At 60.0% G+C, this 27522-nt stretch overlaps 2 protein-coding genes across 13 annotated transcripts in view; one reads left to right on the forward strand and one right to left on the reverse strand.

Annotated features, from left to right (window-relative positions):
• SMPD3 (sphingomyelin phosphodiesterase 3) overlaps positions 1 to 22243 on the forward strand; it is a 77398-nt gene extending 55155 nt beyond the window's left edge. The window contains 8 exon segments of the mRNA XM_045533416.1: positions 9558 to 11016; positions 11018 to 11101; positions 15329 to 15404; positions 15499 to 15654; positions 17532 to 17621; positions 17805 to 17868; positions 19699 to 19855; positions 20192 to 22243. Coding sequence (XP_045389372.1) covers positions 9775 to 11016; positions 11018 to 11101; positions 15329 to 15404; positions 15499 to 15654; positions 17532 to 17621; positions 17805 to 17868; positions 19699 to 19855; positions 20192 to 20293 — 1971 coding nt within the window. The 5' untranslated portion in view covers positions 9558 to 9774 and the 3' untranslated portion in view covers positions 20294 to 22243.
• PRMT7 (protein arginine methyltransferase 7) overlaps positions 10190 to 27522 on the reverse strand; it is a 54551-nt gene continuing 37218 nt past the window's right edge. For 5 of the 12 annotated variants that reach the window (XM_045533413.1, XM_045533403.1, XM_045533414.1 and 2 more), the window contains 10 exons: positions 26455 to 26529; positions 25452 to 25612; positions 24599 to 24695; positions 24139 to 24355; positions 16792 to 20392; positions 15569 to 15716; positions 15389 to 15492; positions 14808 to 14910; positions 13285 to 13536; positions 10190 to 12346 (listed from right to left, as the gene is read on the reverse strand). In XM_045533413.1, coding sequence (XP_045389369.1) covers positions 24185 to 24355; positions 24599 to 24695; positions 25452 to 25612; positions 26455 to 26529 — 504 coding nt within the window. In that variant the 3' untranslated portion in view covers positions 10190 to 12346; positions 13285 to 13536; positions 14808 to 14910; ... (2 more) ...; positions 16792 to 20392; positions 24139 to 24184. Of the gene's footprint in view, positions 12347 to 13284; positions 13537 to 14807; positions 14911 to 15388; positions 15493 to 15568; positions 15717 to 16791; positions 20393 to 20760; positions 20909 to 24138; positions 24356 to 24598; positions 24696 to 25451; positions 25613 to 26454; positions 26530 to 27522 lie in introns of all 12 variants that reach the window. The other 7 variants (XM_045533409.1, XM_045533408.1, XM_045533407.1 and 4 more) reach the window with 7 other exon arrangements.

Below are 27522 nucleotides of genomic sequence, written 5' to 3' on the forward strand. Positions count from 1 at the left end.
GACTGCAGGAGGGCAGGGCTGCCCCTTGTCCGTTAGCTATCAAGGGTTCCTATTACTTCATACACGGCTTGGGTTAGGTGATGAAATACTGGGTGCCCACGGTGGGTACAGAGGAGCACAGTCCTTGTCCTCCTTATCTGGCCTCAGTTAGGAAACAGAACCCTCACTCCTTGGGACTGGAGGTAGGGTGGGTGGGTGAGCACCATACCCCCCACCCCCAGAGTTCCATGTCGCAGGGTCCCTGGTCCTACTAAGACAATCCCCACGGCCACACTTGCAAGGCCCTCCCTCCTGCTTTGACGGGTGGAATTTGCTGGCCTAGTGCGAGCCTCCTGTCTTTCGGCTCTGTTTCCAGCTTGACAGATCTGAAGCTGTCAGATCCAACAGGGGCTGGTCACCTTTCTGGCATGCGGACTGCAAACTTGTACAATACATGCACAGAAACAATCAGCTGTCAAGAGAGAAATGGCCTGTTTGACCTAAGCCAAAGGTCCCCTAGTTATCCTGGGGCCATGGGTAGGCTGCCTGGGGTCTGAGGGAGGGACCATGGCTCCTGAACCCCATGCTCCTCTGCTGAGGCCACACCCCTTCGCACACACAGATGAGGGCCACCAAAGAATAGCAAAGGTGGCCGGGTGCAGTGGCTGATGCCTGTAATCCTAGCACTCTGGGAGGCTGAGGCAGGAGGATCATTTGAAGTCAGGAGTTTGAGGAATAGCAAAGGTGTGGAGGCCAGGAAGGGCCTGGTGGGCAGCTGCTCAGGTCCGGGCCTCTGGGGCTCCAGGAGCAGAAGACACCGAGCAATAGGGCCACTGGGCAGAGCCTGCCCGTCCCTGCCCAGATGCTCAGGCAGCCTCCTGGGGTCAGGAGAAGCCCACTGAAGGGTCACAGGGGAGCAATGTGGTCTGACGTGTAATTTAGAAAGATTCCACCAGGTGGCCAGAGGAGGGAGGCCAGGCACAGGCAGACGACCAGGCAGAGGCTGTTGCAGCATCTGGGTGGGAGAGGGTGGGCCCGCCCTGGGACCCCAGCTTGGGGAACAGATGCAAGGGGTTAGGGATGCAGAGTGGGAGGCGAGAGGGGTGGGCATGGAGGAGGCCCAGGGCCCCAGGCTACTTGGGAGACACAGCTGGTGTGGGGAAGTAGGGGGCGGAATGGTGAACTTCGAGGGGGCAGAAGTCAGGAGGCACCTAGGTTGGCTGTCACCTGGGAATAGGTGACCCATGAGGGGTCAACCGAGAGAGGAGGGAAGAGGCAGGGAAAGTCCGGGTCCTGGGGAGTGGGCAGGGGAGGATGGACACCAGAGGGCTCCGAGAAGGACAGTCCCACAAACAGGGGGGCAGTGAGAGGGTGGTGGCCCAGGACCTAGGGCAGAGAGAGGAGAAACAGATGCGGAATCCAGCAGCTTAGACCTCCGGTTGGGCCTATTTCTTAAAGCAAATGTGGTTGAAGCTGCAGAGACTGTTTCCTCGTCGGTGCTGACTTCTGTGCTGGACATTGTCTTACCAAGACTCCCAGAAAGCCCAGTGAGACATGCTGTCCTCGTCCTCTCTAGTGGTGGGGGGACAGGCAGCCTCAAGCTGGGTTACCACCCAGACCTCCCCAAGGGCCACCGAGCCCTGCTGGAGCGCAGGACACAGACGTGGCAGCATGCTCTGAGCAGAAGGGTTATCATGCTCGCTCGGCGTGGGGCAGGTGGGATGCTGTCTGCACAGTCCAAGCACTTAAGTTAAACAAACCTAACTAGGGGCGAACTGAGTGAATGCATGGGGTCTTCCCCTCAGCCCCGAGGTCCCCAGCTCCCTCCACCGCCGTCTCTTCCTTGCCTGCAGTCGGGTCAGCACCTGGCGGGCAGGACCCCCTGTGCTCCCTCGTGCCCTGTCTCAGCTCTCCCTGGCCCTGCGCCTCACCTGCCTCCCCCTGTGTGCTGCTTACTCCACCCCACACCCCTCCCTTCCAGCCCCCGCCCTCTCTGGAGGACACCCCCACCTCAGATATGCAACGTAGAAGGCAAAGTCTCTGCCACCAGAAATCCCTAGACCCTTGTGTGAAACACCCCTAGCGCCCCAGACTCCCTGCTTAATGCCGATGCCCAGGCCCTGCCCCGTCCAGCCCTGGTCGTGCCTGTCAGCCAGACCCCCCCCAACACGGCCTGCTGCCCGCCCCCTGCAGGCCCCGCTCAGCCCTGGGACCGTGCACCGACCCCGCAGAGCACCTCCTTCCCCACGTCTGTGGCTTCCCTGTGCTGCCCCCGGCCCCAGAGCACCTCCTTTCCAGCAGAAACAGTTTCCTCTGAAAATTAAGGCTGACCACGGGCACAGGGCAGGAAGGGACTTTCTCAGTCCACGTTCACGGGGCGAGGAGTCCGCTGCCCTGAGGCACTGGACGGCCGGGTTCTGGCTGGTTCTCTCAGAGCCAAGGGCTCCCCCGGTGCAGTGTGCAGAGGGAGGACCAGAGTAGAGCAGTGGCCTGGGGTCAGAGGTCTCTGAAAGGGCTCAGGAGGGGGTGGGGGGGACGACAGGGGCCTCGACCCTCAGGACTGAGTGAGACCAGCCCTCAGGCCCAGCCGCCCAGGGTGAGATGCTGACAGCTGATTTCACTTACTTGTCACTCGTTTGCTTTGTAAGCTCTGCATACATTTTCCTCTAGGACTCAGTTTGTTAAATGTTCTTTGCTTAGAGAACTTTAGGCTGAATGCGAAACGCTTCCCTTCAGAAGAATGCTAGCAAGTCTGTTTTAGGAAGGTTTGTCGTCTTAATCTGTGTTCTCTGGTGCCTTGATATGCCCCCACGCTGCTCAGCCGGCCAGCCTGTCCCGGACCTGGAGACGCAGGCGGCACGGGGTCTGCCTAAGCCCAGCATTTGTGCGGACTTGGGTTGCAAATTCTACTCCCACGGAAAGGATGTTGTCTTTCCTCCTCAAGCAAAGTACGTTCCAAGCCGTGCTGGGCTCGTGAACCATGAACATCAGCCTTGGTGTCAGGGAAGCGGGGACTTTGCTGGGACAGAAGCCACATCAAAGGAGCCTGAGAGAAGCGAGACTCCTCTGGCCTCCGTCCTGGGGAGGGTCTCCCGGGGGTGGCGGTGGCGCTGGCCAGCTGTGAGCGTGCTAGGCTCCCCCCCCAACTCACACAGCAGACACCACGGAACTCACCTGATGCAGGTCACATGGGCTGCTGGGGACTATTTGAAGGCCCAGTCCAGGCACAGACTTCGGCATCCAGGCAAGCTCAGAGCACCTGAGGTTGGAGGCCTTGCCTGGCTAGGTGCTCGGCTGCTGGCTCGTGCCACTCCAGTTCCGCCCTGCAGCGCCCCATGTGGAGAAGGCCCCAGCTTCATCCTGGAGGGAGCCTTCACCCCCCAGCCTCCTCTCCTGTCCCGGGCTCAGCCTCCGTGACGGCACAGGACGGTGGGAGCCCCATGGCCTTCTGCTCCAGCACACGCTAGGCAGGCAGACCTGGTCGCAGGCAGGTTCTCGAGCAAAATGTAAGGGACAGTGGGAATGAGGAGAGGTGCCACTCGGGGTGGCTCAGGCGTGGGTCTAGGTGCCAGCCTCCAGCCAGCCTTCTCCTGTAATGGCACCCTCTGTGGTCACTAATAGATGACTCTGGGGTGCGGGCAGTAGAGCCAGGTCTTCAAAACTCAGCTGCCCCCCTGGGATGGGGCCACTGCCTGTGTCTCGGCAGCACAAGGGCCCGGACAGGGATCCTGCTGTTTTAGGTGTCAGGCTGGCTCCGGCACCACCATCCTGGCTAGAGATGTGCTTTCCAATCACGCCCGAATCAGCGTCAGCTGGGCTTCCTGAGTCCCGCCACGGGAACGCCCAGGCCGGCTGGCTGAAGCCACACGGTGCAGTCATAGCACCTGTGGGAAGTTTCTTTTTGAAAATTTGACAGCCCCTTTGCCTGCACTTGGCTTCTGCAGAGGCCCGTGATGTGGGTTTGCACAAGCAGCCCACAACAGACAGCTCTGATCACGTCCTGCCAGGAGACGGACGCCCCAGTGTCCGGGAGAGCAGGGTGCCCTGTCCGTAAGGCAAACCAGCCTCCTGCCGGGGAAACTTCGAAGGCTCGGGCTGTATCCTGAGGCCCCGCAGCACGGGGATTCACAGCAGTAGCAGTGACGACAGGGGTCGTCCTAGCGATGAGGCGGGCACTGCACCCGGTGCTGCACACGCACGTCGCTGGCTCCTCTGAGACACTGTTGCTGCCTGCGCCTGACACGTGAGGGAACTGAGGCTCGGAGGGCAGGTTGAGCAACTTGTCCAATCTCGAGCAGGATGACCTGACCCCGCACATCTGACACCTCAGTTCGTGCTCCTAACGTCTGCCTGCTCAGGAGGTGCAGGCTGGGGGCACCAGGTCCTGCGGGGGGGGGTCCCCCGGGACTCAGGAGGAAGCCTCCGCTGGGCCCAGGGGGAAGCCCAAGGGAGCCCCAGGAGGTTTGCACAGGAGAGGAGCTGACAGAACGGAGGTTTAGAAAGATCACGTAGCTAGTTCATATCAGACAGGATCCCTTCGGTGGCAAGTCACAGAAACCCAACTCAAAGTGACTAGAGCAAAGAAAAGGGGAATTTGCTGAGTCATTAATTAGAAAGTCTGTAGGTTGTGTGGGCTTCAGACAAATAGACATTACAGCTCAAAGATGTCACTAGGACTTGATCTCTTTCCTCAGCCCCAAGATCTATTTTGAGACCTTGGATTCCCTCTCAAGGAAAGCTCCAGAAGCTTCAGGCTCTTTGTGCTTTCATCTCAGAGAAAATGCAGGCCTCTTTCCTGAGCGGCCCAGAGAGTTCCAGGGAGGGTTTAGACCAGTCGGGTTGTGTGGCCATCCGGCTTGGGGTCAGGGGCCTGGCCCGGCTCACTGCCCTCCCTGGGGGGTGCAGCAGGGTGGGCCTCGGGCCTGTGTGGTGCAAATGGACCCGATAAGGGTGACAGTCGGGGGCGTGCAGGGCAGGGAGGGCTTCAGGGAGAAAGAGGCAGGAGCTTAGGACCTAGGAGGATGAACAGGCATTCAGCTGCCACCACACCATGTTTGTGGGAGTCACTATGAACACGTGTTCATGCCGGGCCCCCCTGGCCCCAGTTCTGCCTGGGATGTGACTTCCAGGGGTTCGCCTGGGTTTGTCTCACCCACATCACTCAGAAAGGCATCCTCTTCAGCCTTTCTTTCCATCCTCCCAAAGACAAGTTGACTCTAAGTTTCAGCAGCTCAGGGCTCGCGTTGCCATGCCAACTCCTCCTCCGCAGGCATCCAGGCAGAAATGGGCCGGCCCGATGCAGGTGCCGCTGGTGGATGCAGGCACACTCAGGTAATTGGATTGGAGCAATGCACGTGGCCTTTCCTGCGGAAACCCGAGCCTTGGCCCAGCTCTGGTGTTGACGTGGGCCTGCGGGCACGGCAAGGACTCCTAGAGCAGGCCCAGCAGGCACGAGGGCAGAGCAAAGGGCAGTACAGGAGGGACAGCCCCTCCTGGCCCCACACCGGGGCAAGCCCCAACCTGCATCACTTTGCAGAAGCCCCCAGGCCCAGGGATCCCTAGGAGATGGTGTGGCTTCCTTAGAGGGGCCAGGGCTCGCCTCGGCCGGCAGAACTAACTGGTCTGGTTTGCTCACTTTCCCGCCACAGGAGAAATTCAAATTCAAAACCAGCATCCACATAGGACCCTTGGAGCCTCTCTGCAGGCAGGGCCTGTGCACCGCACGCCTGCCGGGTCCGTTTCCCGGGGAGCTGGGGCGGGGATGTCTGTCTTGGTGCCGGTGGTATTTGGCATCCAGTAGCAGCAGTGGCCAGGCCCGATTCCTGAGGGTGCCCTCCCCCGGTGATGGCAGATCAGCCCTGGGCCCTCGGCTCAGCCTCTGGGCAGCCACAGTGGCCCCCTGCCCTTCCCACGCTGCGGTGCCTGCAGGACCCAGACCAGCAACCAGGTGTCTCGGTGCTGGGGGGTTGACTGCAGACGTCAGCGAGTGGTGGAGCGGTGCCATGCAGAGCTGCTTCCTGGCACTGCCCCACGCCTACCAGGGGTGGCCGGGGCTCTGGCCTCCTGGGTCCTGCCCAGGCCTTGTCCACCTCTGCCTCTCCTGTCTAGACTTAGGGTTGTGTGGGTGCCAGTGCCCAGGCCCCGAGGAAGCACATCCTGCCCCGGCCACCCCTCTGAGGACTCGAGGATTCCCTGAGCAGTTGCCAGCCTCTAATGTCTAGCTCTCCTCTTTCATGGGGAAAGTGTAGATCAGACTAATTAATGTGTTGTTGACTGTTTACCCTCCTTCCATTTCCCTGAGACAAAATAGTTAACCACAGAGCTTTAGAAACCCGCTCCATCGGTGGCAAGCCCTTTTGTGTCCTGTGTCGGCAGCTCCTGTGCGGGGCTGTGGGGGCCACACGTGGGAGCGGAGCAGGTGGGCAGCGCCCGGGAGGGCACCCTGTCCAGGGGGTCTGGGCAGGGGCACGGGGGCAGCAGGGAGGGCTGGGATGCTCGGGTCGGCCACACCCTAGAGGATCACAGTGGGGCCACCTCAAATCCCACCAACGCCTGGATGAGGACCAGAGACATTCCTCTGCCCAGCCCAGGAGAGGCAGAAAGTTCCGGCCTGGCCACTCACTGCCACTGCAGGCAGGACAAAAGGGAGCTTGCCCAGAGGGCTTCTGGGGTCACAGCGGGAGTGAGGGGCACACGGGGCAGCTGAGGAGTGAGTCTCTCTCCCATACGCTCCCCCAATAGCCCTGTCCCAGCTAATAGTAGATCCCAACCCTGATCAGCCAGTGCTGGGGACAAGCCACACACAACAATGGAAGGTTTGAGGACTTCCTCTCAGGAATGCTTTGATGAAGTGAGGCCCCATCTGCCTGACCCAAGACAAAGCCCAGCCGCCCTGTGGGACCCGGGACAGGTCTGCTTGGAGGGCAGTGTGGTGCAAACAGGACAGACCCGCCCCCTAAACCCTTTTTCCAGAGATGTCACAGCCCACGCCACTGCCTTAGACCAGGCCTGACTCCCGACACGGTGGCCACGGCTCCTCAGGGCCGCACAGCCCCACCTGTTCCACCTGCCCCCCCTCTGTCGCCCCTGAGGCAGCAGGGTCCATTCATTCCTCAGCCAGTCACTTGTTCATTTGCTCTTTCCCTTCCCAAGACGGGGGCCACACCCGGGGCTCAGCCACAAACCGACACGTGTCCTGTTGGCACCCACGGCCCAGTAGGAGGCCCAGTCATTAAACGGCCCCAGCTCTTGGCAGGGTGACAGCACAGTGTGGAGAGCATTTTGGGGGTCCCAAGCTGCCTTGGATGGGGTCAAGGAAGACTTCCCCAATAAGGGGGCACCTGGGCTGCGCCCTGAGCAGTGAGGAGCGTCCAGCAGAGAGCCCGGCAGGTACACAGCCCACCGGGGTGCCGGAGCCCCTCCTGCCGGGGGAGTGCAGTGGGGGGATGAGGGAAGAGCTGGTGGGGCAGGAGCACAAAGGGACCCTGCACAGAGACTGGGAGACTAGGCTCTGTCCCTTGGGATAGTGGGACCAGCAGAGGGAGAGAGAATCAGATGTGTTTAGGAAGCTCCTTCTGAGCACGGGGCAGCGGGGTTGGGGCTGTGGCTGAGACCGAGGACAGCAGTAGGTGCTGGGTAGGGGGACTCAGGGGAAGACAGTGCTGGCTGGGCCAGGCTGGTGACCTCAGGCCGCAGAGATGATGGAGACTTGGGAGGGAGACTGTGACATTGGGGCGACATCCAGGTGGCCCAGGTGTCTGGCCTGGACCCCTGCCTGAGGACCTTGGTGCCAACTGCAGGGACTCCTGGGGCTAGGGAGCCTTGAGAGACCCTATCCTGTCCCCCCTGCCCCCTCTGGCCTGGCCCCAGCTCACCTGGCAGAGACACAGGTCCCTGTGGGCCGCCCCGTGTCCTCTCACTGCAGCCTGCGCCACACACGAGGCCTGCGAGCCGCTGAGGGTGGCTGAGCCCCCCAGCCTGGGTGGGAGAGTGAGTCGCTGTCACTCCCACTGCAGGCTTGAGTCTCTCGCAGCAATCGCTGGGGTTTGACAGACAGAACAAGGCAGTACGACGACGTCCTGGAGTCTCCCAAGCCCGATGGCAGGCGGGGAGGGGCTGGACTCCCCGTCCCTGCTGAGCCAGAAGCTCCCTGCCTGCTGGGCAGGGGGACACGTCCAGAAGCATCCGGGATATAGACCAGCGGGCCACTCCCAAGGGGACGGGCCCCTGGTGGAGGCACCTAAGCCACCTGGGCAAGGGGGAGGCCCAAAGTCCTCTCTGAGGAGGTGACTTCTAAGCTGTGTCTTAAGAGAAAGGGTGAGCAAGGCTGGCAGAGGGCAGACGGCCGGGAACGGCGGACGAGGGGCCCCATTGGGTGCGAGGTGGCCTGAACACGGCAGACAGACAGAGGACGTCCCTCCAGCCATCGTGGAGGCTGGCAGCTGACAAAGTTGGTGCAGTGTGTCACAGGCCCGGGCCAGCAGGGACTGATGGGGGCTGAGGAGGAGGAGGAGAGAGTGTGGGGCAGGTGCCGGGCCAGGAGCTGGGCTGTGTCCAGATGGTGGGTGGGAAATGAGCAGCCCACTCCCTGGGGCAGGAAAAGTCTAGTGACGCTTGGCCACACTTCCACAGAGCGACCCCCACAGTCCCCAGAGGCAGGGCAAACACTCCGGACTCTTGTCTTTATTGATTTTACATTCAGCACAATAAAGGCACCTGGTGGCCTCGCCTGGGCAGAGCTCTGTGCCTGCCCTGAGACCCACTGCGGCTCCTGCGCGGCCGGGGACGGGGCCCAGGGTGGACTTGCTCAGGTGGCTGGGGGCCTCGTCTGGGCTGCATCTTGGAGGTCACGCGGGAGAGTGGGGTCAGAACCACACAGCCCCAGGGAGCTTCTCCAAAAGTCACAGGGACTGTCTGGGCAACTCTGCCTGGATCCTCTCTGCGGGGCGGGGGCTCCTGCCCGGGGTCAGAGGGGTGGGAGTGCCCGGCTTGGTGCTGCAGGCGGGGCCACAGCCAGAGCGAGGCTGTGTGGGGGGTGTGGGTGCCCTGGGGCCCTGACAGCCACACTGCCCTCTGCTCCAGGACTCTCTGGCCCCTTTTCTCTGCTGTTTGTTCATGCTCTGTCCTGACCTGGTTGGCACTCAGTGACAGGTGGCTGTGATCATGGCCCCTCTGACCCAGGGTCACCGGCCTGCCTGTTCTAAACACAGCCCTGGCTCCTGACGGGCAGCCACTAGGGTCCCCAGCCTGGCTCCCATGTGTCCACAAAGCTGTGCCCCTCTGAAAACCAGGGCCATTTTTCAAACAGTTAGGTTATAAGGTGAAGATGGTCAGTCAGGGGCAGTCATGCCACCAAGCTGTTTACTCTAAGAGAACAAAACGCACACAGGAAACGGAGTGTGCTGGTGCCGTCTCTTGGCCCCCAGACGCCCCTGGGGCCTCGCTGGCTCCGTCCTGGTCTCAGAACAGCCCTACTCACATCGGAGGAAGCAGGAACGGGGTGAGCTGGGACAATGGCCCCAGTGTCCGGCCTGCTTCTCTGGAGGTCACCAGAAGCCCCTCACTTTCTGTCTCCGCAGGTTCTCCAGCAGGCCCTGGTGGCCCAGCATGGCCCACTGAGGTGAACCATGACAGGCCGGCCCACACGCGCCGCTGACCATCCAGAGTCGCGTCTCACCAGGAGGTGACCCCTCCTCCGGCCGCCACACCCCCACTCGCCCACCCCCGCCAGGAAAGTGCCCGCGGCTGCCACGGACACCATGTAGTAGGGCCGGCCGCGGCGCCCAGCGAGCTGCGATGGTTTTGTACACGACCCCCTTTCCCAACAGCTGTCTGTCCGCCCTGCACCGTGTGTCCTGGGCCCTCATCTTCCCATGTTACTGGCTGCTGGACCGGCTCCTGGCCTCCTTCAAACCCACCACCTACGAGAAGCGCCAGCAGGCGGACGACCCGTGCTGCCTGCACCTGCTCTGCACCGTGCTCTTCACGCCCGTCTACCTGGCCCTCCTGGTGGCCGCGCTGCCCTTTGCCTTGCTCGGGTTCCTCTTCTGGTCGCCCCTGCAGTCCGCCCGCCGGCCCTACGTCTACTCACGGCTGGAAGACAAGGGCCTGGCCGGCGGGGCAGCCCTGCTCGGTGAATGGAAGGGAACAGGGGCCGGCAAAAGCTTCTGCTTCGCCACCGCCAACCTCTGCCTCCTGCCCGACTCGCTCGCCAGGTACAACAACCTTTTTAACACCCAAGCACGGGCCAAAGAGATCGGGCAGAGAATCCGCAACGGGGCCGCCCGGCCCCAGATCAAAATCTACATCGACTCGCCCACCAACACCTCCATCAGCGCGGCCAGCTTCAGCAGCCTGGTGTCTCCGCAGGGCGGAGATGGCGTGGCCAGGGCCGTCCCCGCGACCATCAAGAGGACAGCCTCTGTGGAATACAAGGGTGATGGCGGGCGGCACCCCGGTGACGAGGCTGCCAACGGCCCGGCCTCCGGGGAGCCAGCTGATGGCTGCGGCCTTGAGGACGCCTGCATTGTGCGCATCGGTGGCGGTGGCGAGGATGGGGGCCGGCCACCTGAAGGCGACGACCCTGCCCCTGGGAGCCAGGCCAGGAACGGGGCTGGCGGGGGCCCGAGGGGCCAGACACCCAACCACAATCAGCGGGACGGGGACTCGGGGAGCCTGGGCAGCCCCTCAGCCTCCAGGGAGTCCCTGGTGAAGGCGCGAGCCGGGCCGGACGGCGGCAACGGGGAGCCGGGTGCCAACAGCAAGCTCCTGTACAAGGCCTCGGTGGTGAAGAAGGCGGCCGCACGCAAGAGGCGGCACCCGGACGAGGCCTTTGACCATGAGGTCTCAGCCTTCTTCCCCGCCAACCTGGACTTCCTGTGCCTGCAGGAGGTGTTCGACAAGCGGGCGGCCACCAAGTTGAAAGACCAGCTGCACGGCTACTTCGAGTACATCCTGTACGACGTCGGGGTCTACGGCTGCCAAGGCTGCTGCAGCTTCAAGTGTCTCAACAGCGGCCTCCTCTTTGCCAGCCGCTACCCCCGTCATGGACGTGGCCTATCACTGTTACCCCAACGGGCGGAACTCCGATGCCCTGGCCTCCAAGGGAGCTCTGTTTCTCAAGGTAGGAGGCCTCGGCCGGCCTGAGGCCCACGCGCCAGCCAGTCCCAGAGCCTTTCAGGGAGGCGGGCTGAGGCCGGGAGTCCTCACCCTCGGGGGGCTGGAGTGGGAGGCCGACAAGGCCTTGCAGGGAGCCGAGCAGGAGGGTCCTGCTCGGGGACAACGGAAACACAAATGGAGGGACAAGAACCACAGCTCTGGGCACAGACAGACCGAGCTGGGTGATCCTGGGCCAGGTCCTCAGATCTCTGAGCCACCATTTCCCCATCTACATGATGGGGACAGGGTGGGAGTTGACCAGAGCGGTGAGGCCTCTGATAGGGCAGGTGGCAATGGCGGCCGTGGCGATGGTGGCAGTGATAAGGGGAGGAAGAGGAGGAGGAAGGGGTTCACAGGAGGCGGCGAGACTAGCGTGGAGCAAGTGCGGTAGGCAGGCAGACGGACTCCCAGGTCTGCAGGCCCATTCCCACGCCTGTGTCGCTGAGGCCACCAGCTTTACCGACCCGGACGCCCCTCCCTCCTGGCTGTCACACAGCTGCCATGCCAGGCTCTCTGCCCACCAGCCTGTGGCTTCACTTCCATAGTCACTAATTAAAGTGAATCATAATTATTTCTGCTAATTTGGATGCAATTGGAGTAGTTTTTAGACCGCGGTAATTTGGTCATTACACATTATCTTCCATGGAGCCTGAGACACTGAGTGTCGACTTTTGTTCTCCGTCCAAAAGCCGCTGTTGGTGCTTCCAGAGTTTTCCGAAGCATCATTCGGCAGCGGATGCAGAACAGGGCCTTCTGCCCCCAGAGGCAGCAGCTGCTTCGGGTGGGGGTTCTCTCCCTCTGAGACATGAAAAAGTGGGGGCTCAGCAGGGAGGGCTGAGGCTCTGGGGCCTGCCCAGGGGGTTTCTCTCACTTCTCAGCTCCCCTCCAGGGGTGACTGCACTCAGCCTGCCCGGGAAATGCTGGCGTGTGCGCCCAGCGCCCGCCAGGAGCGAGGGCTGGTGTCTCCTCCGAGCCTGCTGGCGCCAGGGCAGGCTCCTGAGGGCCCCGGCCCGCGCTCCGGGTTGCTCGATGGCTCTCATGTGGCTCTGCCTGGCCCAGAGCTGGGGCCCTGGCTCTTCATTCACAGCAAGAGACGCTGACATTGAATTAACTCCTCTGACAGATAGATCCAGCCTTCCTATTTTGGCATATGGTTCGTTGGTGTTCTGTTCCATGGATATATTTTCGTCTCAGCAGTGGCAGTGCCTTTCTGGGGAAGAAGGGGACGTGTTATGAGGCCCAGGGTGGGAGGGTGCGGCTTCTCACTCCCACCCCGTTGCTGACTGCTCAGAGGCCAGGGACCTCCCTGGGCCCCCTAGCCCCCCTGTGCCAGCCAATCCACACATCCCCCCACCCCTGGCACCCTGACCACTGCTCCCACCAAGGTCAACGACAGTCTCCTTCGGACAGCCCCTCCTCTGCAGCTCTGCCTTGAATGTTCTTTTTCATTTTCTTCTACCTCCTGGGTCTCAAACTGGTCTGCAGCTATGTTTAATTTGGTGCATGCCATTAAACACTTTTCTTTGTATTGGCCAATATTTCAAAATCAAAATATTTCACATAAAACCCAGTTTGCAGCTTCTCTCGGCAGCTCCAGGCCTGCTGCATCCCGCAGTGACCCCGAGCTGGGGGTTGGCCACCCCACTCAGCCTGCTCTCTTCACGTGCAGGTGGTCACCTTGGGCCCAGTGAGTGCAACTCCACAGCCCCCACGTCTGCCCGTGCCGATGGCCCTCAGCCCTGTCCCAGCCCAGAGCCGCCTGCCCCACCCGGCCAGCCCTGCATCTGCTGCCTCCTGGACACGTCCCCCACTCACTCCGAACCAGTCACCATCTGCCCTGAGCTGCCCCTCTCCCAGTTCCGCCATCCCTAAGCCAGAAGGACACCTTGGCTGCTCTGTGGCCCAGGCCCAGCCTGTCCATCCCAGACTGTCCTGTCACTCCGCAGATACCCAGTGTCCACCCCACGTCTCCAACTGCACTGTTCCTCTGCACTGGCCCAACTGTGGTTTCGGCGTCCTGCCCCTGCCACGGGCCTCCTCCTCCCATGCCACGTCCAGTTCCCCTCCTCCCTCAGCCCGAGCCCTGCATGGGCCACACACCCCCGCCAGGGCCCCCACACCCCAGGCCCCTGCTTGTCTTGGTCTCACCTGGGCTCAGGCGAGCCACCCCGTGGAACTCTGCTCAGTGCCACCCAGCAGGAGCTGGTCTTCCCTTCACGGGCTCCTCGGCCCAGTGCCCGGGTGTCTTGTGGCCCGCCTGTCCCATCAGACACAGCTCCTGGAGAGCAGCGCTGACCCCAGCACGTCTCTGTTGGCCGAGCATGAGACTATTTCTCCTGCTGAGAAGGAGGGACTACAGGAGGCCACAGGGACAGGACCGGCTGGAGAGGGTCCAGGACACTGCAAGGACAGTGCCACTGCTCACTCGCTGTGCATGGAAGCCAGCAGTCCCTGCCCCCTGTCCACTGTGTGGTACTCCAGGTCATTCAGGGAAAGCGACTCTGCGCAGGAAGGAGCTGGAATCCCTCCTGCCCCACGGACAGCCTAATTCCAGGCACCTGCTCTGTTGACAGTCTTTGCCCACCAGGACTGAAAGGCACAACCTCTCGGTGTGATTGTTTGTTTTCGCAAGAGAAACACAGGACTCCGCAGCTCCCGGGCCCTCGAGCCAGGATCGATAAGTTCCAGCAAATAATAAAGTGGCTCTTGGCGAGATCACACACGATTAGGAGGGAGAGGTGGGGGTGACAAGAGGCAGCTCCCGCCTGTGTGTCTCCCTCGGGCGGGTCCTCCTCGCTGCAGGGCAGAGTTCGAACGCGTCCCTGTCCCTGCCCAGGACTCAAGCACAGGGAGGTGACACTAAGTACTGAGTGACAGGGTGACACATTAGGACCAAGAAATGGGCGGCTGGGGAGAAGCAAAGATGCCAGCGGCTCAGAAAGTGGCGTCAGGCACCACGTGGCACAGACAGATCCGATCTGAACCTGCCTTTGGTACCATCGGCCCTGTGACACTGGCCGATGACTGTTCTTGTGGCCCCAGTGTGTGCATCTATAAAAATGGCATAAATCGGGCATAATCTGTCGTTGTAAGGACCTAGCGAGGTAATGTCCCTGAAGTCCCTGAAGCATGAAGCATACCGAAGTGCTCCCGTGTGAATGTTGTTATTATTGAGGGGGAAACAGGCCTGCTGCCTGAGGAGCGCAGGGGGTGAGAGCGCCATCATGTGGCCTTTTTGAGCATTGTGGTTTTGCTCTATGACCACTCCCCAGCTCCCCCAGCTCCCCCAGCTGCAGCGGTGACAAGGGCTCCGCCTTGCCCTGGGGGTCCCACCCTGCGGGCCAGTTTAGAGTCGTCTGTGGGGTACAGTTGAGTTGCTTGTTTGTGTTAAGCCAACCTTCGGAGACAGCCTGCCAGAGCCACCTGCCGGCTGGGCAGGGGTAGGAGCACCCTCTTTGGGGAAGAGGTGAGCAGAGAGGGAGGACAGAGTATGAGGACAGGGGAGGCCAGAGGGCTGGGCTCAGGAGGGGCCGTGGGTGTGCATAGGGCCCGCCAAAGACACGGGGCCCAGAGCCCCGACGACACTGCCCACAGCTCTCGCCCAAGACCGGGGACTACAGGGCCCACAGCCTGGCAAGCAGATGAGGCGACTTACCATGCAGGCAACTTACCACACAGCCAGAGGGGCCGGCGCAGCGGGGGGCGGGGTCTGGAGGGAGGTCGTCCCACTGAGGTGTCCGAGGGAAGGCGCACCACGGCGTGACCAGGTCTAGGCTGTGACAGAGGGGTGAGGGAGGAAAGAGCCACTAGACAGGAGTGGACAGGAACTGAGGGTCACACATTTGGACGCTCTGGTCACCCGGAGATGGCAGGGGTTGGGGAGGAACTCTGCCATGCATCCTGCATTTTCCCCCATGAGGCCTTGCATGGGTCACCATTGGCACTCACCATGCCATAGGCTGTTTTTTTGTTTGTTTGTTTTTCTGCCTACTGCCTCCCACACTGGGCTGTCAGCTCCTAGAAGCAGGACACATCCTGTCCTTACCAGGGCCCGAGTCTAGCCAGGAGCCTGGCACAGAGCAGGGCTTGTGAGGGTTTGACCTCGTGAGTGGGTGGGAGTTGCCAGTGACCCTTTGCACTCAGGGCAGTGGTCACTGGTGGGTGGTGGCACTGACCCCTCCCCTTCCTCCAGGTGCAGGTGGGAAGCACACCTCAGGACCAAAGAATTGTCGGGTACATCGCCTGCACACACCTGCATGCCCTGCCAGGTAGGGTGGCCGGCCTGCTGTTTTCCGGGGCTGGGGCCTGGCTGGGGTCTGGCCGTGAGCGTCATCAGCCGGTCCCTGTGCTTCTGCCCTGCAGAGGACAGTGCCATCCGGTGTGAGCAGCTGGACCTGCTTCAGGACTGGCTGGCTGATTTCCGAAAATCTACCTCCTCGTCCAGCGCAGCCAACCCCGAGGAGCTGGTGGCGTTTGACGTCATCTGCGGAGATTTCAACTTTGACAACTGCTCCTCTGGTGAGGTCATGCTCCTCCCCACTCCGGTCTGCTACTCAGGAGGGCGTGGGCTCCAGGCACAGCTAGAAAAACTTGGGTTAGGCAGCTCGAAGAACTTCCTGCTGTTCATGAGAGTGTGGGTGGGATATTTAACAAGACTATGATTTCTCTGCGCCCCCAAAATCCTGGAACAGGAATTGCCCACGCTCTGCCTAGAAAGCTCAGAGGCCTCCTTGCTGGAGACAAAGAGATGCCCTAAAAATGACCCTCTGACGAGGAAGGCTTGGGGCCTCTGACACTCAGACTAATGGAGAGTCATCAAGACCCTCAATCCTCATCAAGTTGGATTTTTTTTTGTTTTTTTTTTTGAGACACAGTCTGACTCTGTCACCCTTGCCAGAGTGCCATGGCGTCAGCCTAGCTCACAGCAACCTCAAACTCCTGGGCTCAAGTGATCCTCCTGCCTCAGCCTCCCAAGTGGCTGGGACTACAGGCATGCGCCACCTCGCCTGGCAAATTTTTTCTATTTTTGGGAGAGACAGAGTTTGCTCAGGCTGGTTTTGAACTCCTGACCTCAAGCGATTCTCCTACCGCGGCTGCCCAGAGTGCCAGGATTACAGGCGTGAGCCACTGCGCCCGGCCCTCAACAAATATTTATTCAGCTCTTAATTTTTGCCAGGCATGATTCTAACTGCTGTTCCATTTAAGTCTCGTAACAACCCTAAGAAGCAGGCACTGCACCATCCACGTGGTGTGGAAGAGCAGGCTGAGACCCAGAGAGGTCGAATACCCAGCCCAAGGTCATCACAGCCAGTAGATGTCTGAACTGGGATCCGAACCCTGGGCACCATGTCTTAAACCATTAGGCTAAACGACTATATAAGTTCATCATCAGTGCAATTTTAAATATTTGATTTAAATAACTGGCCTATGAATCAGATGACTATGCTGATCTTACAGGGACCTCCTGGGGGTCTGAGCAGCTCTGAGCCTCCCGTGACCCTGAGGATCCCGGTGTTAGGGAAGCCCCAGCCCACGGCTCCTGTGCTCCTTCTGCACCGGCCACAGCCCCCAGGAGACTGTGGGTGGGCTGGGACGATGCAGGGGCCTCACTCGGGCCCTAGACCCCAGCGAAGGCTGGACAGTTGAAAGCCTCACCTGGAGCACAGGGTGGTGCCCTCACCTGGGGGCAGTAGGTAGCAGCAGTTCTGTTCACGAGCAGGGAGGCATCTCTTGAGAACTCCAGGGTGGCAACTCCAGGGTGAGCGGGGAGAATGGTGCTCCCACCCTGGAACACGGAGTCCCCCCCATGGAGTGCAGAAGACCTTCCACTGCAGCCGTGCGGGGCCGCAAGGCCATCAGCCCCCACATGCTGGCTCCTGCCCTGGCACCATGTCCCGGGATTCTCCTGCAGCAGAGTGGGGACCCAGTGCACACAGGGGGAAGCTGTGGGGAGGGGGGTCCCACCCAGTCAGGCCCCACCCAGTGCCCTCTGCTTCCCACCCTCCTCGGTAAGTTGACAGGACGAACGGGAATCCCGGAAAGGTGACCTCCCTCTCTGAGCCTTGTGGGGTCCACTCCCCTCGGGCCTGGGCACCCAGGTCAGTGAAGGGGGCAGGAGCCCCCCACAAGGGGCTCCACAGGATGTGAGAAAGCCTCAAGGTCACTGTCCCTGGAGCCCCAGAGGGAGAGGTGAAGACCAGAGTGTTGGGGGGGCATTTCTCAAGGACGTGGAAAAACAGCGACAGATGAGCCACAGGCCCCAGCTATAGGCAGTTACCTCAGGGACAGGGCCCTGGGGGGCTCTGTAGGAGCGACTGACTGGAACCAGGGGCGGCAGGCCCTTCAGCACGGCACAGCCCCCCCGAACCCCACAGCATTTTCTTCTCCCCACACAGACGACAAGCTGGAGCAGCAGCACTCCCTGTTTACACGCTACAAGGACCCCTGCCGCCTGGGGCCGGGGGAGGAGAAGCCGTGGGCCATCGGTAAGCTGGGGCTGGGGAGGGTCGAGTGGAGGCTGCGCTCTGCACCAGCTTCCCTCGAAGGCCACCAGGACCTGCCCCAAGGCCCCACCGCCGGGGAAGCCCTTGTCCACCCCATGGGAGCCACCCTCCTGCAGGTTGCCTGGGCCCTGCCTGCAGTGAGCCCTCTCGTCCCCTCCTCCCCAGGTACCCTGCTGGACACCAATGGCCTGTATGACGAGGATGTGTGCACCCCTGAGAATCTTCAGAAGTAAGTACCATGCTGCTGCAGGCGGGTGGGGGACCTCCCATCCAGATCAACTCCCAGGTTAGGGACAAGGGACTGAAGCCCAGACTCAGGCAGTGGAGAGACAGAGGCTGGGGCGGGAGCCAGTGAGAGCCTCTGTTGGGCGGGAACCTCTCCCTCGTCGGGAAAGCTGGGAGCTGGGCTGGCTGCCGGACCTCACGCCCCCACACCTGCCCCATAACGGGGGTGCTGGCCTTGCTGAGACTTCTCCAAGCAGCCAGGGGCCCCCAGGGGGCATGTCCTAAGCCAGCAGCCAGTCTAGGTCACTTTGCAGGAGCCCACCCTGCTCTAGGTCCAGCCAGCTAGGTACAAGGAAGTGACCAGAATTTCCCAGGGCCAGCCCAAGGGTCGACCCCTGTAGATAAGCCGTGGGTTATGGCATCTGCTGAAGGGAACCCAGCAGCTTGTACCAATTAGGCAAATAAAATACCAGCAGAGATAACACGAGCCAATCATTCTCAAAGTAGAGACAGTTCCATCCCAGCCACACTTCATTTTGAGCCCAATGAGACTTCCATAAAGGACATATTTGAGGCCAACAGCAGAACCAATTTATAATTCACAGCCCAAGATTGCACAGAGTCACGGTGATGGTTCTTTGCAGCTAATTTGAGCCAATTAATTAGATTATAGACTAAATTTGAAACATCATCCTATGCCGAGAAAATTATCTTTTTATGAGATGATTAAAAAATGACTATCAGTAACTCTCAGATCATTGATGCTGGAATTAATTATCAAAGGCAAAGGACAGTAATGGATTATATTTCTGGGCTGTAACAATGTCTGAATGTCATTAGTGTATTTATCTTAAGGCTGATAAAAACCATGTAGAAACGTGTTTACCAGCCGTGCCCTCTGGGCGTCCCTTTCGGTCTGTCCAGGCATTAACCCTTCTGGCGGCTGCACCTCCTGCCCCAGATGCCGGCCCGAGCCTGCACTCTGTGATGGGGACTCCCACAAGGGTCCTAAGCTGTCTGCCCAGTGGTGCTCAGACCCCAGGGGACAGGCCAGCGGGAGGGAGATGGGCACACTGTGTCCCAGGGCAACAATACCAGAAAGGGCGTCAGAAGACCCGGATTCAGGGTGTCGCATGCCCCAGCGAGTGCCCCACCTCCCTGCAGAGCCTTGCACGGCTCTCAGCACGCACGTGGGACTGCTCGCTCTGAGAGTGGGACAGCCTGTGCCCTGACGTGTCTTGAGGCCCACAACAACCATTCTAGTTTCTGAGGAGGGAATGGAGGCTTGGTGCAGGGTCGCACAGCCACTGAGGGACAAAGCCACACGACAGTCGAGTCCTCGGATGGGGCATGGGCACTCTCCCGGCACCCTCAGGCCCCCGCCAGCAGGAAACAACAGTCACGGGAGGTTCAAGGTCTTCCAGGAGTGAAGGGTCCCCGAGCCTCACAGCAAAGACCAAGTTCCCCAAAACAGGCCCTGTTGGCTCAGAACAGAAGCCGGTTCTGGGGTGCAGGCAGGGGCCGTCGTGTCTGATCCAGCCACAGCCAGGAGAGTTCAGAAAGGGACACTGAGTGCTGGCCAGCCCAAGGTGGACACAAGACAACCTGTGATAGGCCCCGGAGTGCCTGAGTCAGCCAGAAACTTGCAGGCTCTGACTCAGCTTCTCTCCAGCTGGGCCGTTTTGGACCCACGGGGAAGACAGATCTTAAACCCAGAGGTCTGGCCTGACCCACCCTCTCCCACTTGGGGAAGAGACAGGGCACCACACGCAGAACCTGCCAGGCCCCGGGGCTGGTATTGGGGGCTCACCTGGCTGCGCGTCTGTGTGCACAGGGTCTTGGAGAGCGAGGAGGGCCGCAGGGAGTACCTGGCGTTTCCCACCAGCAAAAGCCCGGGCCAGAAGGGGCGGAAGGACCTGCTGAAGGGCAACGGCAGGCGCATCGACTACATGCTGCACGCCGAGGAGGGGCTGTGCCCAGACTGGAAGGCGGTGAGTCTGTGATGGGGCCCAGGCAGCCAGGGCTGTGCCCGGGGGTGGCGGGACCCTGAGCCTGCAGCTTGCCACAGCACCGTCACTGAGTCTCCCTTGAGACCCAACCCCCCAGGCCACTCTCTTTGAAAACGAGACCTGTCGTCCCTCAGACCTGTAGGGCCCCAGGATCCTCTGGGTCCCCCACCTCCACCTGCAGGAAGACTCGTGCCAACCCCAGGCCAGAGGCCTCACACCTGGGACCCCCTGGCTGCCACCCCTGCCCTCTAGGACCCCCCTTTTAGGACACCCTCTGGGCCTAATCAGGATGCTTCTCCCCTCCCCCACTCAACCCAGGAGGTGGAAGAATTCAGTTTCATCACCCAGCTGTCCGGCCTGACCGACCACCTCCCAGTGGCCATGCGGCTGATGGTGTCTGCGGGGGAGGAAGAGGCGTAGACCAGCCACGTCGCCGGCGTCCGGAGCTGCGCGGCCTCTGCCAGCCCTCTGAGTCGCAGCCCATCCCTGGGCCACGTCCCCTCCATGGAGTGTCCAGTGCTGCGGGGAGGAGGGCAGGGACCGGGAGGGAGCCGGTCAGGGACCAGGAGCCTGGAAGCAGCGCTGCTCTGGGCCCTCACTGCGGACAGAGGAGCCAGGCCGGCCCGGGGAGGCCCCAGCTGCCTAACCAGTGCCATTCTTTCAAAACGTGATTTTCTACAAATCTACAGCACAACCTAGTTTGTAACCCGTGGGTTAGTATGAGGACCGGGTTTATGTACTCTTTGTATCTCTTCTTAAGCTTCGTCCAGGGTTCATTATTTTTGTCTGCTGCCAATGTCGTCTCGCATGCCTGCACCCTCGCATGCACGCTGCCCGCATGCCACGTGCCACGCTGTAGCCACACAGACCCCTTGCTCGGGCCTCACCCAAGGCCAAACTCCAAACACAATCAGAACCAGCCAAAGAAGCACTTCCTGGGCACGGCCGCCAGCTCTCCCGCTCCAGCCTGGAACAGCTCACCGCAGGGACCTGGGGGCTGTGTCTCTACCGCCAGCCCAGGGCTCTTCCCAGGGTCTTGCATTCAAGGGCGATTACATTTTAAAAAAGAAAAACAGATTAAGTTAAAAACAAAACCAACCCTTCACTTCAAAGGGTCTGCAAATCTCTCACAGAACTTTGCTCTTCCTGAAACAGGGTCCCTTCCCGCCCAGGCACGCCAGGGTCCAGCTGGCTCTGGCCGCCATAAAGCCTCCTCTGGAGACTCGGGTCTGGGCAATGGAGCCATAAATGGGGAATCCGAGAGAGCACCCGCTTTTTTTTACAGGAAGAAGGGGACTCAGCACAAAGGGGGGTGGGAGGGCCTCGTTTTGAAAATGACAGATTTGTAACTTCTATCAAAACCAACACATCCTCTACTTTCTACCCTCCGGACACCTCTCTGGTTTGGGACCAATCCTTCCCTGGGGACTGTCCCCACCCACGTGCCGGCTGAGCTCAGGAACTGCCTGCCTGCCCCCAGGTGGGGCTGTGGCTCTGGCCCCCCAGGCCCATCCTCAACAGCTACCCCAGCCAACACCAAGGCTCTGAAAGGGCAGGATGCCAAGGTGCGGAGAGGGCCTGTCCCCTCACCAGTTTGCAGGCTGGGGTGGCAAGGCCGACAGCCACTGCTTGGCTGGGCAGGGAGTGGTACTGGCTGGAGTCCAGGCACAGAGCCACCCTGCTACTGGGCCCCCCGGCTCCGTGTGGCAGAGCTGGCCAACAGCCCACGGTCCCCCATCTGCCTCCAGGCCCGAGGGAGGCCTGTGGCTCCCAGGCCCCCTCGGCAGCACTGCCTCTGTCCACCTGCCTTTAACAGACAACGGCGAGGGTTTGTCTCTATCAAGGTGTAAGGCTCCAACTCGAAGGACTTTCTGACAACCCCCACTGGTCTCCCCTCCTCGCAGCACCCCGACCTTGTATCCAGCCTGGCCCAGAGCCAGCTCTGCCTGGCGAGGCTGGAGGGAGCACCAGGGCCTGCTGTCAGCCTCCTGGCACTGGTGCACTGACGCTGTGCCTTGTCACCCACCCAGCTGCAAGAGGGACTGAGGGGCCCAAGCGGCCAGCCAGACGCCAGGCCCTGTGCTGGGGGAGGACAATCCTGCAGAGCCTGGTCAGCTTTGCGAGGACGGTGACACTGGTTTGTCTGAACCCACCTGGCCTGGGGAGCAACCCCGGTGCCAGGCCCCTGCTCCCCAATGTCTAGAGCCAGGAAGGGGCTGCTCACAACGAAGGCACTCCTGCCCGGGCACTGTGCCCTGCCCCAGAGTGGTGGCTAGGCCTGGTGGCGTGGAGGCCCCCACCCCAGGGCAGCCAGGACTCTGCACTCACACGGGCAGGGCTCGACTTCTACACTGCAGGCGGCTACGTGCACGGGGGAGCAGCCAGGCCCAGGCCCCTGGACCAGACTCCAGCACACCTCCCCCCACGCCCGGCGGCCTCCCCTCCCAGGGGCAGCAGGTGTGGGAGTCAGGCCATGTGCTTCTCTCCCCCCAGCTCACAGGGTGGCCTTAGGCAAGTCATACTGCCCTGTGCCTCAGTCATTCTCTGTCATCACAGGTCGCCTCTGCCTACCCAGGCCCTGGCGTCCAGAGCAGGGACGTCCCACCTCCCTGCTCCCCTCACACCTCCCTCAGCGCCAAGGCCACGACCACCCAAGCACGTGTTCCACGGGATGTGCCTGTGGCCTCCCAGGGCTTGTGTGCAAGCCAGGCTTTTCCATTTTGGTTTTTAAAAAAGACACAAAACATTGCCAGGATCGCAGATTCTGTGGCATCTAAGGCCTGGGAGGAGGTGGACACAGGGGTCACCCAGCTCCTGAAGCCCTGGGCCTGCTGCCCTGGGCTGACTTAAGAGAAGCCATGAGGTGGGGGTCAGCTAGGAAGGCACTGTTCATTTCATTCGTCCAAAACCTCCTTAAGTTTTAAGTATGAATATTAATCTTGATGCTTTTTAACTATTGTATTAACTTGCTGAGATTTAGAAATACTGTTATAAAAAAGAAAAAAACCCACTTTTTAAATTTCTGTATTTTTTTTCTGTATTATATCCTCATGGGACATTAGGGGTTTTCTATGGTAAGCACACGTGAGGTTTTGGTAAACACATTATCAAATATATATCCAGATGACTCCTCCCTAGAAGAAAAACAGTCTTTACACCTGATAAAATATTTTGAAAAGAGAAGTCTTTTGTTTTGTTTTGTTTTCCTTTATTGGTGCTGAAAGGAAGGATGGATACTGACTGAGGTGAAAATAAAACTGTGAGGCTCAAGGCTGGCGTCCTCCACTTATTTGAGCTATAAGCCGGGGCTGGCCCTGCTCTGGCTCCAGACTGCGGGGCTGGCAGCCTGGGGTGGGCCGTGGGGGACTGCTGGGGGGGGGTGGCCCTTCCTGCCAGAGGGACACAGTCCAAGTGTGCCCTAAAATGCTAGGACACCAGGCCATTTGGGGTTCTCTTACTAGGTCTCTCCTATATCCTCTGAGCTTTGGGACCTAAACGACAAAAAGGTACTTGTGTGGGAGAAACAAGACCATGGCCTCCAGGGTTCTCTGGCCGTCCCTGTGAAGCAAGGCTGGGCTGGGCGGGGCTGGCTCTGCACTGCACCCATCTGCCCAGAGACTTCGGCAGGGTGGCGTGGGGATCTGACCCACGGGAAAGGGCTGCTCTCCTGGGCCTGCAGCTCAGGAACTACTTGGAGACAGCTCCTCCCTGTCCTCTGAACACCAGCCTAGTGTCCAGGTCTGCATCCTGACAGGCCGCCAGCTGGTGCTACACTGGGGCCAGAACAGTCCTCTCAGCCCCCGGCCTGTCAGATCTTCGAACCCCTGGGGACCCAGCCACGACTCACCATTTCAACCCCCCACAAGAACCTTCCTAGCTGGAGCCAGCCAGGCAGGGGTCTGGAAATTCCAGAGAGCGAGAAGGCAAGGCAGGCTCCTGCCACCGGCTCTGCCCGCCAAGAGTGCAGCATGGCAGCCCTGCAGGCGGCCCAGCAAGACGCCTGAGCTTCGTTCACTTCCAGGTAGGCCAGCAGACGTCACTGCCTTGGAGCTTCCTGAGCACCAGAACCGCAAGCAGGGGGCTCTGGTCTCCCTGACTCCTCCAAGGCTCCAAATTTAGTCACCAGCCTGGCACACCTGGAGCTAGAAGCTGGCAGTGCAAAGTTGTAAAAACAGAAGGAGGTCTCCTCCATGCCCTGAGGCTGAGCAGGTCCCCAGAGAAAGAGAGGAGCATGTTCCACCTTTCTTCCCCAGAAAGCCACGCACCATTCAGAGCCCGCAGCCTCGGGCCACTTTATTTCTCAAGTGAGGGTCAGTCCGAGCTGTCTGCGAGCCTGAACTCCATGGTGATGTCTCCTGTGTGGGGGTGAAACTCCACGGCATAGCTGACTGTCCGGGGGCCGCCCGGTGGCACCGTGGGATCCGGTGAGGTGCTGAAGAAGTACACGGCCTGCTTGCAGTGCGGGTTCCAGCGGCAGTGCCCCTGCGGGGGGAGCAGCAGGAAGATGCTGAGGGCTCCTGGGCACCTGGGCAGCCTCCAGCCCAGGCAGCTCACACTGGGGAGAAGCTGTTCAGGGGCCAGGGGAGCCAGGGCCACTGGGGGGTTATCATTTGGCCTAAGAACTTGTGTCGGGAACACCCAGAGCACAAGTGGTCAAGTGGCCTCCCAAGTGGCACCTGCTCTCCAGGTCAGCACACACTCGGGGCCTGGAGCACACGGCACTACCTTGTCTCCCACGGGCTCCAGGAGGCCAGTGCTGAGCGTGCTGCCGGGGGCCAGCTGGTACTCCATCCACAGGACGGCCCCGTGGCTCCTCCCAGGCCTGAGGGTGTTGGGCCAAACAGAAACAGTCACACAGAGACACGGAGGCACAGCCATGGCTCCCTTCCAGAAACCCCTGGTCTGCCCTACTTCCTTCCTGCACAGTCAGGAGCTCCCAACACTCCACCTAACAGAGAAAAAGCTACAGGAGAACTAGCCCCTCAGGCTGAGATCCCGAAGGCTCGAGCGCAGCCCTGGCTCCAAAGGCCAAAGACCCCTCCCCAGATACCCCGGATGGCAGCCCTGGGAGCTCCAGCTCCAGGCAGGTGATGGCATTTGCCTGTGCTGCCTGCCCCTTGCCCAAGGAGCCCTGAGGAGCTCTGGGCTCATGGCCCCAAGTCAGAAGACAGTTCTTCCTCAGGGAAGACACAATTCCTGTCCATGGAGGGAGCTGGAGCTGTGCCTTACCCGTTCCTAACCTGCTTTCATTTCCAGGAGAATTCGGGGAAATGGTCCAATAGGTAGCCATAGTAACCAAGTTCACATGTTCACATGTCTCTGCAGCTATGATCTGACAAGGGGGCCTCAGACTCGGGGCTGGGCACTCTGCTCTCCCTCCCCACTCCCACACGCCCAGAGCTGTGTGAGCCACTACACACACAGGGCCACTTCTGACAGGACGGGCAAGGACAAGGCAAGGACGTGTCATCTGCCACTTGTCAGCATCTTCCAGGCCAGCTGTGCTTCACCACGTGGGCAGTAACTCCTAGGGCACCCCCTTCCCGTGCCCCCCACGCTCTCCGGAGCCTACACTCACCTCCTCAGTTCCATGGCACCCTCGGCACGCATGGGCTGCTGGGGGACCGGCTGCCGGAAATCAAAGGTCAGCATGTGCTGGGGCTCAGAGAGGCTGCGGCAAGGGTACTCCCACAGTGGGTGAGGCTCGGCCTCCTTGCTCTCCCTGAAGTCCAGGGCACGCTGAGGACAGAGATAGGGACTCAGGGTGTGCAGAGACAGAGCCGGCAGCCAGCGGGAAGAGGCCCCGCCATGGCCCGGGTGCCCAGGGTAACTGCAGTCATGCGGGTCAGGGAGTGCTCACAGAAGGTGCTGGGCTTTGATCAGACCAGCGGGCTTCTCCCTTCCTGCCGCCCATCAGCCGGCTCCTGGGCATCACTTCACCTCTTTTTCCCTTTTAAAAATGGATGACAGTGCCTCTTGAGCTATTCTGAGGACCAAATGTCTACATCATTGATGAGAACACCTGGCACTTGGACACTCGCCCACACTGACTGACCACTGCAGCTGCAGACCCCCGACAGCAGACGCCCAGCAGGACAGAGGTGGATGGGGAATGCTGCCTGCAGCTGATCTGCCAGGATCTACTGTACAAAGGACCCGCAGGAACACCCCTTACACACCCCTCCCTTGGAATGGAGGCCCCAAAATGAAAATGGCTGCCTCAGAAGGTTACCAAACTGCCTTCTGCAAAGGTTGTCCCAACAGAAAACAAGCTGCTGGCACTGGCAGGAGGAGTCCCAATGGTGTGGTGACATACGGGCCCCTAACAAAGATCCTGACTTGGGTAAAAGCACAGGGCCAAGAATAGGCCTGGCACTGCACAATGGCTCTCGGGCTAACGCTCATGGTAAACCAACCAAAACGGCAGGATCGACCTCACTGCCCCACACAGAAAAGCTCTCTGCATGCCGCGTCTGCTGCCCAAGTTGGGCCACTCTAGGGAAGCCAGATGTCCCTGTCAGAGGCCCGTGGCCATGTGGAGTGGGTGGGTGGGCACTGCTCAGAGCTGTGGCCCTGCCTACCTGAATCATGTCATCCATGATGTGCACATCGAAGCCTTCACAGTCACCACAGGGGCTCCGGATCCGCCACAGGTCCTGTGAGGAAGATGCGAGCCCTGTCTACACCCACCGTGAAGACACAGCTGACACCCATGCCTGCCCCAGGCGCAGGCAGTGTGGCAGTGAGAACTAGAGGCACATCGTGCTGCCCCTGCACACCTGGAAAGGAGACCCTCCAGGCTGAAGGGTCTCAGAGATGCCAAAGCCCCAGGACAGTTTCTGTAAGAGACTCTGGTGGAAATCGCAAGTGTTGATATGACACCGAGCCTCCCACGAGGGCTCAGTCAGCCGCAGCTCCCAGGCTGGGCTTTTTTTTTTTATACTTCTTGCCTGACCACTCTGAACACCATTTCTTTGGGAAGAAATTTGTAAACCAGTCCTCCAAGGCTCTGTGCCTATAAATAGAGAACCAGGATGCTGGAAAGAGAAAAAGGTCCTCCAAGGGAGGAACCCAAGTACGCTCAAGCCAGGCGACCTTCCCTCCTTGCCGCCTGGGACTTATGCTTGGGATTAGATGTTGATTGTGACACGACATCCCCTCTTTGGCCATGAAAACCAGAATTCACATGGAAATCTGATTGGGTAAATAAATCACACAGAAGAAATGCCCAGAAATGAAGTGACAGAGCCACTAAGCTACCAATAGTAAAGCCATTCTTATAAAAGAAATATCAAATGAGATTCACTCTACATTCCAGGTTAAAAGCACTTCAAAATCCTTTTAATAAAAAATGCCTTTCCCAAAATGACTTTGTGACTGTGGTTCTGCTTTGATGAGCAAATTAAAATGAAGCTTTTCCATTTTTTCCTGCATAAAGAAGCTGACTCTCCCATCTCAAAATGCTTTTAACAACTGGAGCCTCGGCTCTTAATGAGAGCAGAGCAAGCTGCACAGCGTGTCTTCTGAAACGCTTAATTTATATTTTTTAATTATTCTGATAAGCCACAATTGTAAAATGACAACACACAGCCATTTCCATTTCATATGTCAAATGGCTGTGTTTTTTAAAAGGCAGGTTTCTTCTATTC

This window comes from Lemur catta, chromosome 20 (genome assembly GCF_020740605.2).
Source record: "Lemur catta isolate mLemCat1 chromosome 20, mLemCat1.pri, whole genome shotgun sequence".
NCBI classification, from domain to species: Eukaryota; Metazoa; Chordata; class Mammalia; order Primates; family Lemuridae; genus Lemur; species Lemur catta.